We start from the raw sequence: 17,279 nt of genomic DNA, 5'->3' as shown, positions 1-17,279 counted from the left end.
TCTTTTCATTTATCTTTCATGGGAAAGGGCACAAGTTTCTAAAATTCCTGCCAGCTCTCTTTCCAATGAAAGTTCTTTTATAGGTGGTGGGAAAATTTGCTGCCCACTTGCGCTGGCATGGCACTTTCCCTTCATGATGCTTGGATGTTTGTTTCACCTATGGTAGGAAAGAGAGGGAAAGGATGCCAGCTCAGCAATGTCCCATAAAACTACATCAAACAAACAGACCCTTAATGAAATCCTTAGTAGGTGAAGCTCCTACTACGAAAATCTAAGATTAGGCTTCTGCTACCTTCTTACTGTTCCATAAATTTATTAAGAAACTATACATGCTTAATCATGGGGTTGTGTTCTGGCAATGGGATATCAAAAGCAAATTTAGTCTGAGATAATAAATATCCTCTAGGAGAATAAGCAACTTCAATGCCTAAAAAATATCTCAACAAGCCCAAATCAGTCATTTCAAAATGAGATTTAAGAAGTGTTTTGATTGTTTTAACTCCCTGTTTATCGCTTCCGGTGATGATCATATCATCCACATAGAGAAGAAGCACAATGATCCCTGCATCAGAATTCTTAATAAACAAAGCAGTGTCAGTTAAACAGAATTGAAAACCAATATCAATCATAACACGACTAAACCTATCATACCAAGCTTTTGGTGCTTGTTTAAGTCCATAAAGAGCTTTTTCTAAGCGAAGGACTTTACCCTTAGGAATACTTAGACCAGGAGGGGGTTCCATATATACTTCTTCAACTAGCTTTCCATTTAAAAAAGCATTTTTGACATCCATTTGAAAAATAGACCATTTTTTGATAGAAGCTAAGGCAATTAAGGTTCGGACAGTAGTCATACGAGCCACCGGAGCAAAGGTTTCTTCATAATCAATCCCATATTCTTGGGCATAACCTTTGGCTACTAAACGGGCTTTATATCTTTCAAGAGTACCATCACTCTTGGTTTTAATTTTATAAACCCATCGACATCCTATAGTTTTCTTCCCTGGAGGAAGATCTTGAATATTCCATGTAGAAGCCTTTTCAAGTGCATCTAATTCAGCTTTCATGGCTTCTATCCATTTGATATCATTTTTTGCTTGAAAATATGTGGATGGTTCTTCATATGAGTGAATTAATGCAATAACTGCCCTATATGTGGGTGAGAAAGACTCGTATGATACAAACTTTTCTGGAGGCCTCGAGATTCGGGATGATTGCCTAGTTGGAATGTTAGAATATTTCTCAAGTGCACATGGAGTATTAGACTCTTGTCGCCTGGAATATTGAATACTAGTATCTCTATGAACTTCTTCATTTTCAACATTAAGATCAATAATTCTTTGATCATCATCAAAGTTACAATCAAGGTCATATTCATCAGATGTTGATGTTAGATCTAGCAAAAAGGAGTACTCAGTGACGTCTTTTAATTTTCTAAAATCAAAGAAGCTCTCCTTTTCAAGAAAGGAAACATTTCTAGACACATATAGTTTATTATTTTTGAAGTCAAAACATCTATAACCTTTCTGGTTTTCAGCATATCCTAAAAAGGCACAGGGAATCGCACGAGGGGAAAGTTTATCATTTTTGTCAGTAAATATGAAACATTTGCACCCAAATATTCTTAATCTAGAGTAGTCTGGAGAAATGTTCATTAGTTTTTCAATGGGAGTGATATTTTGTAACGAAGAAGATGGCATCCTATTAATGAGATAGGTGGCAGTTAAGGCAGCTTCTGCCCAAAAGTCTTTAGGGACTTGATTTGCTATTAATAAAGTTCTAGTGGTTTCTATAATATGGCGATGTTTTCGTTCTGCCAGTCCATTTTGTTGAGGTGTATAAGGACAAGATCTTTGATGTGTGATGCCATGCAATTTAAGATAATTTTGAAAATCTGTGGATAAAAACTCTCCCCCTGAATCTGTGCGAAAAATAGTAATATCATTTTGAAATTTGTTTTTAACCATATTATGAAAAGTTTGAAAGTATGAAAATACTTCAGACTTATGTTTGAGAAAGTACATCCACGTATGTCGGGAGAAATCATCGACAAAAATAACATAGTAAACAAATCCTCCTTTAGAAATTACTGGTGCAGGACCCCAAACATCCGAGTGTATTAATTCAAGTGGTCTTGAAGAGAAAAAGGTTCTGTTCTGAAATGGTAATCTTTTCATTTTGCCGAGAATACAATCTTTACAATCAAATGATTCAGAGTTACAAAATTTTCCTAGATTTGGAAAATGTTGGATTTTGGCTATATGTGGGTGACCAAGTCTCTTATGCCACAGTTTCAACTCTATTTTTTGAATATTATAACAAAAAGCTTTCTTCGGCATTTCCAAAAAATCCATGTAATAGAGTCCTCCTTCTCTATGGCCTTCCCCAATCAGCTTGCCTGACTGGCGATCCTGTACCCAACAACCATGAGAAGAAAAAGAAATATTACACCCATAATCAGAAATTTGAGATACAGATAAAAGATTTAAATTTAATTTGGGAACATGTCTAATTTCTGGAATAAAAAAATTTTTTGTTTTATAATTTTTTTCAAAATTTCCTATTCCTTCTATTTCAAGAGAAGTCCCATCAGCAGTAAAGACCTTTGACACACTTGTTTTATTTTTAACACATTTGGATAGACTTTGATTATTTGGGGTCATATGAAAAGATGCACCAGAGTCAAGAAGCCAAGAAATTTTACCTAAATCAGAAAAAGATGAGGCTGCTGCGCCGGTTGAAGCTTCAGATGAAGAAGAGGCACCTTTGATGAGAGGCTGAAGAATCTCCATTAGTTGGGCCAGGGAAACTGGTGCATCCTGATCTTTAGGCTCCGATCCAGCAATTGCAGCTCTTTTTTCTCTCAGCTCCTTAAGTTTGGGACATTGTGGCCTGTAGTGTCCCGGTTCATGACAGTGATGACAAATAACTTTCTTCTTATCATAGTCACCATTTTGTCGGTTAAAGTGAGGAGGCCTATATGATCGAACATGATTCCCTGGTCTAGACACGGCTAAAACGGAATCATCTTCAATTTTTAAAGAACCTTTCCGGAGACGATTTTCTTCCATTGTTAACTCTTCAATAGTTTCAACAATAGAAGGAATTTTTCCCCGGTGAAGTAGGGCCGATTTAGTGGTTTCAAATTCCGGCCTTAATCCAGTGATAAACTGGTAAAAATGTTCAGCATCGAGTTGTTTCTGACGAAGCTCGATGTCTTCGGCACAATGCCACTTTGGTTCTAAAAGGGAAAGTTCTTCCCAAAGTTCGGACAACCCATTGTAATATTCACGAATAGTTTTGTCTCCTTGTGTCATCATTCGAACTTTTTCTTGGAGGTTGCACACGTGTGCAATATCTTTAAGGGAATACATATTCTTAAGGTATTCCCATGCCTTATCGGCATGATCAAATTTGGCAAGACTTGAGCATTTTTTAATGTCAACGCTATTGATAAGCCATGACATTATCTTCGCATGAGATATTCTCCATTCTTTCCATTTCTTCTCGTATGAGGCAATAGCCTTGATTTTATCTTCTTCCGATAGAGGGACCTCTTTATCTCCCTCCTTTTTAGTAAGAGATAGCTTAGGTTCCGAATCGGAACCATCCACAATCCCCCATAAGCCTTTTCCCCATATATGGTGCTTCATGATTGAAGCCCATGTTACATAGTTCGTATCGCTTAGTTTCATAGGCATGATGGTGACTTTATCATTGTCATCCATCGATTACAAGGAGAGAAAGAATAGGGATAGAAGAGAAACAAGAAGGAAAATGAGAAAGAAAGAAAAAAAAACAATACAACAAGATGTGAAATCTTCTCCAATGAAGTGATAAAACACTTCTCTTCAAGTGGCGAACACTTTTGCAAACGGGCACGGAAACCGAGGCAGCTTTTCCTCAAGATTTAGTACTTCCGCGGCTCTGATACCATGAAATGAAATGGGGATCTTCGAAACACGTGCTTTGATTAACAAGAGCAAGTGTCAAGAATGACAGTAAAGCACAACCCTTAAAAAGGGTATAACTGGAAACAAAATAAAAATAAAAATGTATTCTTTATTGATATGAAAAACCAATTGCTTAAGAAGCATTGGGGTAAAATACAAGAGGGGCTGCACCCCTTTATATACACAGCTGAAAGAGGACTCAATAGAGCTGTTGGGTACAGTCCAACAGCTCTATTTAGAGTTGTTGGAATGTGTCAGTCCAACAGCTCTATTAAGAGCTGTTGGACTGTGTCAGTCCAACAGCTCTATTGCTAGTCAAGTCTGGACAGGACTTGACTAGCAACAGTCATTCTAGTTCAAACTGAACTAGATGACATAAAGACAAAAAAATAAAAATAAAGAAAAAAAAATACAGAAAAGAAAGAAATTAAAAATGTATTTATATATATATAATAATATAATATTATTATATATACATATATGTACAGTTTTACATTTTAACAAGAGCATACCTCTCAATGTTGTGCCACTACCTTGATATTGCATGATAAAATCAAGCGACATGTTCATACACCCCTTGTGTGACACCCTCTCTTCCTCGACTTCCTTGTACAGGGGTGCAAAAGTAAATGGCAATAAGGGCTTAACAAAAGGGAAAGAAAGTTTACCATGTCTAATCCTTTTACCATTGAACCCATATCTGGAGACTTTTCCATCATTGTTGCTCTTGTGATAGGTTGGACCAATGTTTCAAGATTCATGTGCTCTAATCGCTTGTAAATTTAAATCTACCATAAATAACTCTGTGTCTAAGACTCTAATGAACATTTGAACTCTAAATACCAATTCTGTGGACATTTTGAGAATTTACTAATATTACATGTTTGTTCTCATGTTGCTTATGTCATACTTGATAGAGTGTTTTCCAGCTTTGTTTTGCTATTTTTTTTGTAAATTATTTTGTTTTCTAGTGTCGATTATCCTGTGTATTTTTTGTTGTTCTTCCTTTATACAGGCATTGTGTGTGAGAATACAGCCTGGTTTGGAACAACAGATAGTTCTACCTCGTGATTCCTATCTTCAGGTTTTGACCTTTTTACATCAGCATTTTGAGTATCCCATATCTATGTACTGCTTTCTATAGTCCTTTATGCATCATCTCATCATGCTTATCTCTTTCATAGGATTATTTCAATGATGTAGCAGATTACCTCAAAGTTGGGCCTCCATTATACTTCGTTGTCAAGAGCTATAACTATAGGTGACATTGCTACTCTATGTTACTTTATGTTATTGTAGTCCTTTTTTGTGGAACAGTTACTTGCATGAACTTATTTTTCAATGACCATATATCATGTAGTGAACATTATATATAAAGTTGTGGTTTGGCTACAATCAACCAAGTCATTTTCCTTTGCAAAGTTCTCATTAATTTTCTAGTTCTTTTACCGTTCCCACTATTAGGGAGACAAAGAAAGCTAGATTAGGTTTGTGTAATCAGATGAGAAGATACTAATGAGAGAGATGGTGAAAAAGAGATGATTATACACTTTCTTTTAATAGAAATAAGTTAATATTCTAGAATATGCTAATTCCATTCTTTTGAATAAAATAGAAGTCTTTTAACAAGAATTTAAAGGTAGGTGATGTTATAAAAGACAGACGAAACAAAGGTCCAAAAAATACACACCATGAAAGAAGCCTATTAGCACACCAGAGGAGACAATTATTGCCAACGGCTACCTGAATTATGCATCTATTAACCAGCAAGGATAAGCCAGACTGTGGCCGTTTAATATTGGCCAAAACGACATCCCTCTAAAGGATAGATGAACTACAGTTCTTTCAAAAGTTCTTTCATTACTGTTCTTTGACAAGCTTTTACATCTCAGCATACCTGCACAATGAGGTTAGAGTGAAACAGAGAGGAAAGAAGATAGGAATGGAAGAGGAAGGAGAAGGTGAAGGTGAAGGTTAAGAAGTTGTAGAGGTGAACAAGGGTTCAAAGTTTCGGTCCCTCTCCCATTAAAACATATAAAGTATATGATAAGAATGACCTGTACATCAAAATCATGCACACATTACTTAATGGGACCTATGTAATCAAAAGCGGTAGGCAGTGCCTAGTTTGTTGACTCCTAAAAAAACTAGTCGGAGACTGGGCAGACTGTCATGAAATAGCCATGAAGATAGTAATAACACAATGCCACTAAGGGCAAATACACAAAAGCCACTAAAGGGGAGTATCACAATCACAAAGCCACTAAGGGTACTCACAAACACAATTAAAAATAATAAACTTATTAATCTCAAAATGCACAAAATGTGCATTATCTACAAAAATAAAAAGAAAAAAAATAAAAGGAGGTATTTTACATAAAAGTCCTAAATACAATCTACCAATATGCACACACACATATATATTATAGACACATGTTTACACTACACGTATGCATTCATATACATGGGAAAAAAATTGGTACTAATGAATTTAAGGAATTATTGAGTAGAAATCACTTTTTTCTTCAAAATTGTCCATTTTTTTGTAGATCAAATTGTTAAATAATATGGGTTGTTGTATATATATATATATATATATATATTCTGTACTATGTAAACTGAAATACCCATCAGGGGTATTTCAGTCATTTTACTCATGTAATAGGTGTCATCCTAGTAGAGGCTGTTTTTCCTTTTATTTAAATTTCTTTCTTTTTTGTTTTTTATTATATTTAATATGTAATATGGCTGTTGGGGCAGCCCAACTAGTCATTGGGCTGCTCCCAACGGTCATAAATATGATCGTTGGGGGCTGGCCCAATGACTAGTTGGGCCGCCTCCACTCTCTCTCCTTTATATTATAAATAAGGGTTTTCCCCTTTGTATTCTTCAATGCTTTCTTAAGCATTTTATAATAAGATTTTATATTTTTATCTTTTGTGTTGGCCCTTTGTGGCTATTGTGTGCATGTGTTGTGCTATTGAGTTTATTCTCACTTTGTGATTGTATTATCCCTTGATGGATTAGTGCTTGTGCACCTCTTTTGTATTTTTGTTAACCCTTATTGGGTTCTTTATTGTATTTTCGCTTATTTCCTTGCACGGTATCAAAGCCAACGACTCTTGGGATTGTGTAAAGCCTCTCCAAAGTCCATGATTACAAAGAAATGATCTTCTACAAGTCTTGTTTCTCTTTATCAAGATGGGCTAAAAAGAATCCATGATAGTTGTCGCATTCAAGCTAAACAAATCCAACTATTTGATTTGGGCCACTGCTATGGAGCACCATATTAAGGGCAAGAAGCTATGGGAACATGTGAGTGGTACTACATGTGAACCACAACTCATTCTCACCAAAATAGATGGTGACGAAGAAAGACAAAAAGCACTCAAAGATCACCTTATCAAGGTGGAAGATTGGGAAGCCGAAAATGCCAAAATTCTCTCTTGGTTCCTTAATAGCATGGAACCCAAGATTGCAGCAAGTATAGTTAAATTCAAAAAAGCATGTGAGGCTTGGATGTTTCTTAAAAATATGTACGTGCAAAAAGATTTGACACAAAAATATTTTCTTTAAAAGAAAATTTGTATTATTAAACAAGGAGATGAGAGTGTGAGAGATTACTATGGTACCCTCTCATCTCTTTGGGATGAATTAGCATTGCTTGAGCCTATGTGGGATGGTCTTGATATTGAAATGAGGCAAAAGCAGGGTTACCAAAAGTGCGCTTCCCTAAAGCGCATATTGAAAGCGCGAAATGTGGTGCTTCTAAAATGTGTTGGGAAGCATGCTTCCCACTTTAGGGGAAGTTCGCTTTCCCTTATTTTTTTATTGTATTTTTTTTATTTTTATTACTTTTTCTTTTTTTTTTGCTTTCCCTTCACTTCCCCCTCACTTCCTAAGTTGCTTCTGGTTTGCTTCTGAGATGATTTCTGGTTCGCTTCTAAGTCGTCCCACGCTTCTCGCTTCCTAAAATTTTGGAAGTGCCTCGCTTCCTGCTTCTACTTCCTGAATCACTTCCTCGTCTGGCAACTCTGGGAAAAGCAACTTGCGGAGGAACACTTGTTTTCTTTCCTATTCGGGTTAAGACCCAAGTTTCAGCAAGTTAGGTCCACTATCTTGCATAGAACACCCCCTCCCCCCCCCCCAACCTCTCTTGATGATGCTCTTGGAGAGGTATACCAAGGTGATACTAGATTTAGTGTGACTAAAAGAAGTGAGGAGGTTCTCGTTGTGTTAAGACCCGACAACAATGTTAACACGTATAAACCTCCTCATTTTTGGCAAAATAACAATGGAAGATGAACATACAGAGTAGGAAGACAAATTATTTGTCACTTTTGCCAGGACACATGAGACCAGAGTGTCCCAAGCTCAGGAAGGTAGCAACTGTTGAAGAAACACTACCCAAAAAAGGTGATAAAGGTATGATGAAAGGAGAAGACCTTAAGGATTCTATTGAACATCTAACAGAAGCATTACAACTATTCTTTAAGACTTCATACACATTTACTTCTGGTGTAACGCCCCAAAATTTCAAACTTATAAACCTTTTCAATAGGGTCAAAATACTAGAAAATTTTATCTTCTTTTCAGAGTTTTTAAAAAATCAGCGGAAACATTTTTCTTTGAATAAAAGAGGCAAGTTGACAACCTTGAGCGCGATAGTGTTAAAATCCACATTCACCAAACAGAAATAATTTGCAACCATTTTAATAAGCCATTTGTATTAGAAATACTTTAAGTTGTACAAAATTAGGATTTCCTGAGAAAACCCTTACCCCAAAACCCAAAAGTGCAGAACGCGATCCACTAACAGAAACAGTGGGATCTTGAGATCATCTTGCAATTGTGCCATCGCCTGTCTCGCAACCTATTCATCACATGTGTCAATAAAATGGGTCAGTTTCGCGAAAAGCTGATAGGTGCACAAGTGAGACGACAAAAAACTGAATTAAGTACATTTGATTCAGCATGCTAAGCAGTTTAAAGCAGATTAGCAGTGTAACTGTCAAATACAACATAACGATTCATTCAATCGTAAGTTGTGCACTACCAAGCAACTAGCAAGTCTTATGACCCATCAACTAGTATGAACAAACTTATGTTTTGATATTAACTGGCTTGCGGGTACGCGCAGACGCAAATCGTAGAAACAACTGATACTAGTTTGGGCGTCTGTTATTCTATGTATTTTTAATAACCCGAATAGCTAGTTGAGTCTGCTTTTAAGGAGACGACTTTTGGCCGAGAGAGGATTCCCCAAAGGCAGTTACTTAGCAATGGATGCATCCAACTTCTGCAAAAGTCCATGGGATCTACCACCTAGGATAATGTCTGGTAGTCCCATCCCCTAACTCTAGTGATTGGGGAGGCCGGATCTTTGCTCGTGGGGTGATTGTTAACAACCTGTCCATTGGAGTTTTTGTACCAATCCATCCTCTCCCTTGACAGAAACAAAAGGCGAATGGGTGTATCAGGCGTTGCTTAACTGACGACCCATTCTATATGCTTTGATCTTTCAACCATTCGAGCATCTTGCCTGTGAAGGTGATCAATCACCATTTTATGTTATTACAGCATTGTGCATTTAACATTGTTCGAGGTCACATGACTGTCTCATTCGATCATCGTAGTACTAACGAGTTGTGCACGTATACAAGTACTCTATGATGAAAGGGATATAGTTCCTTAACAAGAGCCTCAACAGAAGTGTTTCGCAAAGATGTAATGTTTATCAAACTTTACTTTTGACATTCTTTATCTTTCGAAACAGTCGACAACTTGTGCCAACATATGGCATACGATTTTCTAGAATCTCTCATCCGTTGTTGTAGTATCTGCATGCCTCACATGGCTCGATACTGGCCTTGATGAACGGGATACGAGTTTCTCAACAGAACCCCCGCCAAAAAGTTTGTTCGAGCCCCAATTTGGGGTTACCCGAGATGTGTCGGATGCACGAACTGAAATAGACAAACACCCCCTTTCTAAATACGTAGATTTGGGTAGTCTTTGATGTTTTAACATAACTCCCAAAAATCCTCAAGTCTACTTTGCATGACTGCTCATTCGAAAGGCCGGGATCCTTGATAGGGATCCCTCTCCATAGTCGATGATACATCATTTAAGCCCCTGACTCATCTCTTTTTGTAAGAGGGAGAGTGGTAAATGCCTGTGCGTACTCCACGAGGATGTATCTAATAGTACATGCGATGAGCGAAAACATGAGCGTCATGTGCAATGGCAAGGCGGCAACGAAACATTTGCAAAAGCAGGAGCCTGGGCGCAAACCGCGGCGGCAAAGTAAAGACTGAAAGCAGGAATGCATAAGCAAAGCTTAGGCGCAAAGAAAGGACATGACAGAAAGTAAAAGACAAGATCGTGAAACCGCATCCTTGAGCTAAATGCGTACTCATATAAATATATATATATATATATATATATATATATATATATATATATATATATATATATATATATATACATATATTGTTAATTAATTGAACTTAATTCAATTGTTCAAGTCATTCGTACAATCTTCCCCTACCTTGGGGAGTTGCGAGCTTACAGTCGTCAGCGGGCGTATGTGATCGATGGCTCAGGGCGCGAGCAGGATCCGTTGCGCAACTGCGAGAGTGACACTTGTTAGCATCTATCCAAAACAAAAAAGAGCAGGCTGGTTGTGAAAGAAGCAGAGGCAGGGGCAGTGTGCTCCTGTCGACCTGCTGTCGGCAAAAAGGGGAGGGAGCAGGGGCTCTGCCCTCGTTTGTCAAAAAACTCAGAGGAAGGGGCGCAGCCCCTGCCTGTCGAGGGGGAGGCAGGGGGCTTTGCCCCTACCTGCCAAAAGTAAACAGGCAGGGGTGAAGCCCTTGCCTGACACCATAAAGGAGGGAGGCAGGGGGCTTCGCCCCTGCCTGACAGGAAAAACAAACAGGGAGGCAGGGTGCTTCGCCCCTGCCTGCCGGATACTAGCGAAGGTAGGGGCGATTCCCCTGCCTAAAAGGAAGAGGGCACAAGGAGGGGGCTCAGCCCCTCCCCTGCCCAAACCAAGGGAAGAAAGGGGTCTTGGTCCCTTCCCTGCGCTTGGAGGGTGCAGGGAGAGGGCTCGTCCCCTTCCCTGTTGCTAGAGGGTGCAGGGAGGGGGCTCAGCCCCTCCCCTGCCAAAAACACACGCTACACAGTAGCAGGGAGGGGGCTCGACCCCTCCCCTAGAATCAGAGGGAACAGGGAGGGTCGAGCCCCTCCCCTTTCAAATAAAAGGGAGCAGGGAGGAGACTGGGCCCCTCCCCCGCTAATTGTAATAACCTCAAATTTTGTAATTTATTTATTTAAATTTATTTGAAAATAACGAGTACTTTTCTAATTTTGGGCCTCGGATCCATAAAAAGAACATGTAAATAACCCACAATGGGGTATTAAAAATATACTTATAATAGTTATAAATAATTAATAGTATAAAAGAAAAGAAACGAAAAGAAAAACCGAGTATTTAAGGTTGGATCCGTGTTTGGATCCAAATGGATCCAACATAGGGATCTAAGATCCATAAAAAAATGGTCTTTATATCCATATTCATAATAAAACTAATAATATAATATATGAATAAAATTTAAATTTTTTTATTATCCGAGGATCCGCAGTTGGATCCATTCGGATCCAACTGATGGATCCACATGGTTGGGGGTCGGGTTACGGGCCTCGGGTCCGGACCCGAGCCGCACCCCCTGTGTAACCCTTTTTAAAGAAAGGGGCAACCCGATAAGGGTTGCCCGTTAGGTCTTCAGCAAAACAGGAAAGGGGGGAAGGTGGGGTTACGCAGGGCGTAACCGACCTCCCCCCATCTCGGCGTGAAGGGGGGAGGGGTCTTGCCCGATAAGAGGGAGTGGAGAGGGGACTCTCTTCACTCGCCTCTCTCTCTTTCCCTCATCTCCCTCGTGTCTCTCTCCCTCTACTCTGTCCCCATCTCTCTCCCTCGGTCTGTGTGGGTGCGCCGGAGGCAGGGAGGTCGCCGGCGAGTTTCTTTTGGCCACCAGCCACCCCAGGCCACGGCAAGCAACCTCGGTCACGGCAGCCGCGTGGAGCGACACCAGCAACTCGATCTTCGCGTTTCCAGCCTCCGATCGCCGGAAAAGCTTCAAACAGGTACGGTTCTCCTCTGGATCTGGGTGAGGAATCGAACGTGGGTTCGATTCCGTACTTTGATTTGAGATGGGTTCTTGGGAACCCCTTCTTAGGGTTTCTTTTCTCAAGAATCATGGGGGTGAACCGTGTATCACTCCCCTTAGTTTGATTTTCCCGTTTTTTTTAAAGATGAAAAAAAAAAATTGGGTATGCCAACGAATCCCACTGATTCTTCTTGGTTTAAATCTTGGTTTCTATTTAGAAATTTAATCTGCTGTCTTAATTTGTGTTGGGAATTATGTTCTTGGATTTGATCTACACTCAGTTACTGAAAGGGGGGGTTTTCGGTTGCTATGGACAAGAAAAAAAAAATGAAATGAAACCTATGCTATTTTTGGTCACAGACAGACCTGGTATGTGAGTGAATATACATATTATTTAGGACTTAGTCTCTTGCGCAAGTTACTTCAGTAAAGATAGTCATCCAACTGAATATTTACATTGGTTAGTCATCACACCGGTTGTGTGATAAATCCAGGCACATTGAAGTGGGATAAGAGGTTAATGTGTGTTGAATTCAGGCATACAGGGGCTTGTGAAAACTTGCATGCTTTTACCTTCCTAGAGCATGAAATTTCTGAGATAGTTAAATGAGATAGCCAAACATTGAAGGGTACCATTATATTGGTTAAAACTCAAAAACCACTTGATTTTCTAAGCATAAGATAGATCATTCATAATGATGTACATTGTTTGGTTGATTTTTTTTGTTGTCCTAACCGGATATGAAACCATACATACTATACATTGAAGATGTTCAGAATTTTTAAGTATTTAGTTTGGCCGAATATAAAGCTTTATTATTCAATTGTAACCTGTTTCAACTGCAACCGTTTACTGTCGATATTTCTAAACATGTTACATAAAGTGTATTTCCAATGTAACCTATATCTATGGTAGGTTGTACTGTATTCTTTTGATTATTCTGATATTCCTGTACTTGGTTGCTGAACATGTGAAGACTTATCTCATGCACGTGGGGTTCGAGATTAGCAGGCTCTAGTAGGGCTGTAGAGTTCGTTTTCTGTAATACGTCACTAACCGTTTGGGTGGATATGTTCACTGCTCAATCATGTTAACTGAATCCTGCATATTATACTGAAACAGAACCCAGAATGGGGTGAATGAACTGGGCATCAGTGTTGTGTTGTAGAATTAGTAACATGTGAAATATTTGATGTCTATACTAGGATGTTGCTTGTATTTGGGGCCACATTCAGTTACATGTAGTAGCAAGGAGCAACACATATTTGGAAGAGTCAACATTTGGACCGAGAATAGGCCTATGGCCTTTGTAATTACAGTGATGTCCTGTTAAGTATATAACAGAAAATGAAATTCTGTTTTGAATAGTCCTTTGGTTTATTTATCAAAGGAAACTGTTTAGCTAAGTCTTGGTGAAGGTAGTTGCTTTGGATTCCTGTAATTTGAAATAAATTCCTATATTACCTTTGTTTCAGATTTAATATGTGAGGCTTACTTGTTCCCGTATATGAATTAGCAACAAAATTGATTTCAGTGTTAAGTTCTGTGTTAGTTTTAATTAGTTGTATTGACAGCAACTTATTGGTGTCAAGTTCAAGCACATTTGTTGAGTTTAAGTTACTTATGACTTTAGCAAAATAAATTCTTATTCGAGCTTGCGGTTCAGGAGAACCATGGTGGTGCCATATGAATACGAGTTGTATTCTTATTAGAGAAAATGTGTTGTAATAGAGCAATATATATATATATAAATATATATATATATAAGTACATTTCCTTTCCATTTGTACAAGATATGTACATATGCGTTTTAAAATTTTTGTCACCGGTTCTCTTAACTTATATACGTAACACTTCCTTTTGGGTAGGCAAGTATTAGCACTCATAATGGTTGGTTCTTTGTTAATCATACTCATCATGATAGGTTGATAGAAATGCTCATGCATGAAAATTTTTGCATGATATTGAAATTGGGTGGTACCCTGCCCAGCCCAGCCGAATGGTGCTGGACTATATTTTTACAAAGGAAAGGATGATAAATGTCATTTCCTTAACTGTCCATGCTTGTGGACAAATGACAGGTCGAGGGAATCCTTGTTCATGTATAGTATAGCTCATATGGAAGCTTAGCTTAGCACTTTAGTTTTTGCAGAATACTAGCTAATCGTGTTAGACCTGGCTATTTGCATACAGGTGAATGGAAATGCTAATATGCTTAGACTTGATTTGTTGTGCTTGATTTTGGATATCATTGTCTAGTTGTTTTCATGGGCATGAGCAATCATGAAACAAATGCTTTATTACTTGAATTTACATGCATGGGTGTTCACATGATATAATAAAATTTATCAAGGAATGACAACGTACATTTGGTTTAAATATGTGAATCCTTGCGCATGAATCTTTGAAACCGTGCTTGTGAATGTTGTTTTATGTCCATGGTTATATTGGCATATATGGATGTGCATTTGGAAACACTTGTCGTGGAGATTTATGCTTTCACTTGACTATTATGACTATGGTACGCGTGAGTGTGAGCATGATTCAATTATTAGTAAGTCTTGTTGAGCATGTACACTTGATTTATATGTGAAATGGTACATGTACACTCACACACTTAAAGAAACCATGGATTGGTTAAGACCCATATGTGATGTGGGTAACACACACATATTGAAAATGCATATGAATGAATTATGACATGCATATGTTTGGGTTTATATTTGCATGAATATATATGTTGTTTGGCATTTTGGCCTAGTGTTATGAATGAAACACTACTTGGTTTTATTATGTGATGCACCGATGGCCTAATTGGACCATCACCGGCCTGGAGAGCCGTGGGTTTGGTTTTATTTTACATATGTTTTTAAAAGCATCACTTAAACCACATAAGATGGTTTGGCACATTACAACACTGTTCTAATGGTTTATACGGGTTGGAGTCCCGAATGGGTCCCTGCAAGGGAGGATGCGGGGTTTTCACTTTACTTTTGCATATTGTGTTGCAAACTTAAAGAATGGAATTAAATAAAAATATAATGAATAAGAACAGTGTAATATACATTCTGGGATATCTCATCTGGAGTATGAGAATCTTGGATATCTGGTCTTGGGGAGACTGTGAGGATACAAAAACTCTGTGTGCGTTGTTGCCCCTGAACCCGATATGGAGGTTCTTCTCCTGGCCACGGTTTTAGGGAGAGCCCACCACTTTACCCGGGAGTGGTGTGTTAGTCACAGCTGTGAGTTTATGTTACCAAGGAAGTGGCACTTGTGGGCGTGGGGTGTCCCTTGTGTCCCCGACATTAGATGTGGAGGTCTAATGTTCCGATGGATGGTGCTGTTTCCTGATATCGGTCGAGGGCTAAGTTGGAACCCAGTAATAAAATATAAATTGTGTGTTAAGCTACCCTGGGAACCTACTTGACCTCGGGGTTTGTACCCGTTTGGTGTATCCGCGGGCCACGGTAATTAAAAAGAGGAACTTAAAGATGTGTGCATCTAATAGGGCATGCATATGGAAAGATGAAACTTAAATGAAAGATAACAGAAGGAATCATGCATTGCACATAATCATGCATTTTTTCTATTATGCATTAGATCATGCATGTTTGAATCATTCTTGATATCATGACATCATTTGGTGGTTGCATACGTTTTACTTTGTGAGATCATGCTGAAAGGTTGGTTATTTAGTTATTGATATGAGACATTGTTGTACTGTTCCTGACTGGTGAGGAAATGCAATTATTGGTAGTTATAGATATTTAAATGTTGCAAATTTTATATCTGCATTCACTCAAATCACTGCATGAAATCTTATTCATGTTCTTTCTCTCACCTGTTTCTTTAGAAGTATCTGTGCTCAGAATTTCGGTTCTGACACCCTACTTTGTTGGTTTTTCACAGGTAAGGGTGAACAGTGAAGTTGGACATGCATTTGGGGATGGATGAGTTACACTTGGGCTTATCAGCTTCCGTAGAGGATAGATTGGCTCTTTCTTTTGTCTTTCAGTTCTTTTAAATTCTGCAATTGTTAATTAATTGAACTTAATTCAATTGTTCAAGTCATTCGTACAATCTTCCCCTACCTTGGGGAGTTGCGAGCTTACAGTCGTCAGCGGGCGTATGTGATCGATGGCTCAGGGCGCGAGCAGGATCCGTTGCGCAACTGCGAGAGTGACACTTGTTAGCATCTATCCAAAACAAAAAAGAGCAGGCTGGTTGTGAAAGAAGCATAGGCAGGGGCAGTGTGCTCCTGTCGACCTGCTGTCGGCAAAAAGGGGAGGGAGCAGGGGCTCTGCCCCCGTTTGTCAAAAAACTCAGAGGAAGGGGCGCAGCCCCTGCCTGTCGAGGGGGAGGCAGGGGGCTTCGCCCCTACCTGCCAAAAGTAAACAGGCAGGGGTGAAGCCCTTGCCTGACACCATAAAGGAGGGAGGCAGGGGGCTTCGCCCCTGCCTGTCAGGAAAAACAAACAGGGAGGCAGGGTGCTTCGCCCCTGCCTGCCGGATACTAGCGAAGGTAGGGGCGATTCCCCTGCCTAAAAGGAAGAGGGCACAAGGAGGGGGCTCAGCCCCTCCCCTGCCCAAACCAAGGGAAGAAAGGGGTCTTGGTCCCTTCCCTGCGCTTGGAGGGTGCAAGGAGAGGGCTCGTCCCCTTCCCTGTTGCTAGAGGGTGCAGGGAGGGGGCTCAGCCCCTCCCCTGCCAAAAACACACGCTACACAGTAGCAGGGAGGGGGCTCGACCCCTCCCCTAGAATCAGAGGGAACAGGGAGGGTCGAGCCCCTCCCCTTTCAAATAAAAGGGAGCAGGGAGGAGACTGGGCCCCTCCCCCGCTAATAGTGGCGTAGGGAGGGGGTTTGACCCCTCCCTTGGCCATAGGGAGGTCTCGGTGTTAGGAAAACCATGAGCAAGAGACAACCAAAAGGAAACAAAGAACAAGAACGATCAAACAAAACACAAGAAGAACACAGATTTACGTGGAAAAACCTCTCCTCAAATCCAAGAGAGAGTAAAAAACCACGGCCGCCTAGAGAGAAATATTATTACTCTTAACTGAGAGTTACAAGCTGGGGAAAGAAAAGCGAGAATATAAACAAGGCAAGGAGACAACCCTAACCCTAACCAAATCGGGTCGGATCCACTGAAAACCGA

At 39.5% G+C, this 17,279-nt stretch overlaps 1 protein-coding gene across 2 annotated transcripts in view; it reads left to right on the top strand.

The window, feature by feature from the left end:
- LOC149842495 (uncharacterized) overlaps positions 1-17,279 on the top strand; it is a 254,408-nt gene that overhangs the window by 166,660 nt on the left and 70,469 nt on the right. For both annotated transcript variants that reach the window (XM_089999224.1, XM_089999225.1), the window contains 2 exons: positions 4,969-5,037; positions 5,138-5,214. In XM_089999224.1, coding sequence (XP_089855350.1) covers positions 4,969-5,037; positions 5,138-5,214 — 146 coding nt within the window. The remainder of the gene's footprint in view (positions 1-4,968; positions 5,038-5,137; positions 5,215-17,279) is intronic.

This window comes from Nuphar pumila, chromosome 3 (genome assembly GCF_984573655.1).
Source record: "Nuphar pumila chromosome 3, dmNupPumi1.hap1.1, whole genome shotgun sequence".
NCBI classification, from domain to species: domain Eukaryota; kingdom Viridiplantae; phylum Streptophyta; class Magnoliopsida; order Nymphaeales; family Nymphaeaceae; genus Nuphar; species Nuphar pumila.
The sequence above is the reverse complement of the archived record's forward strand: the minus strand, read 5'-3'. Positions and strand labels throughout refer to the sequence as shown.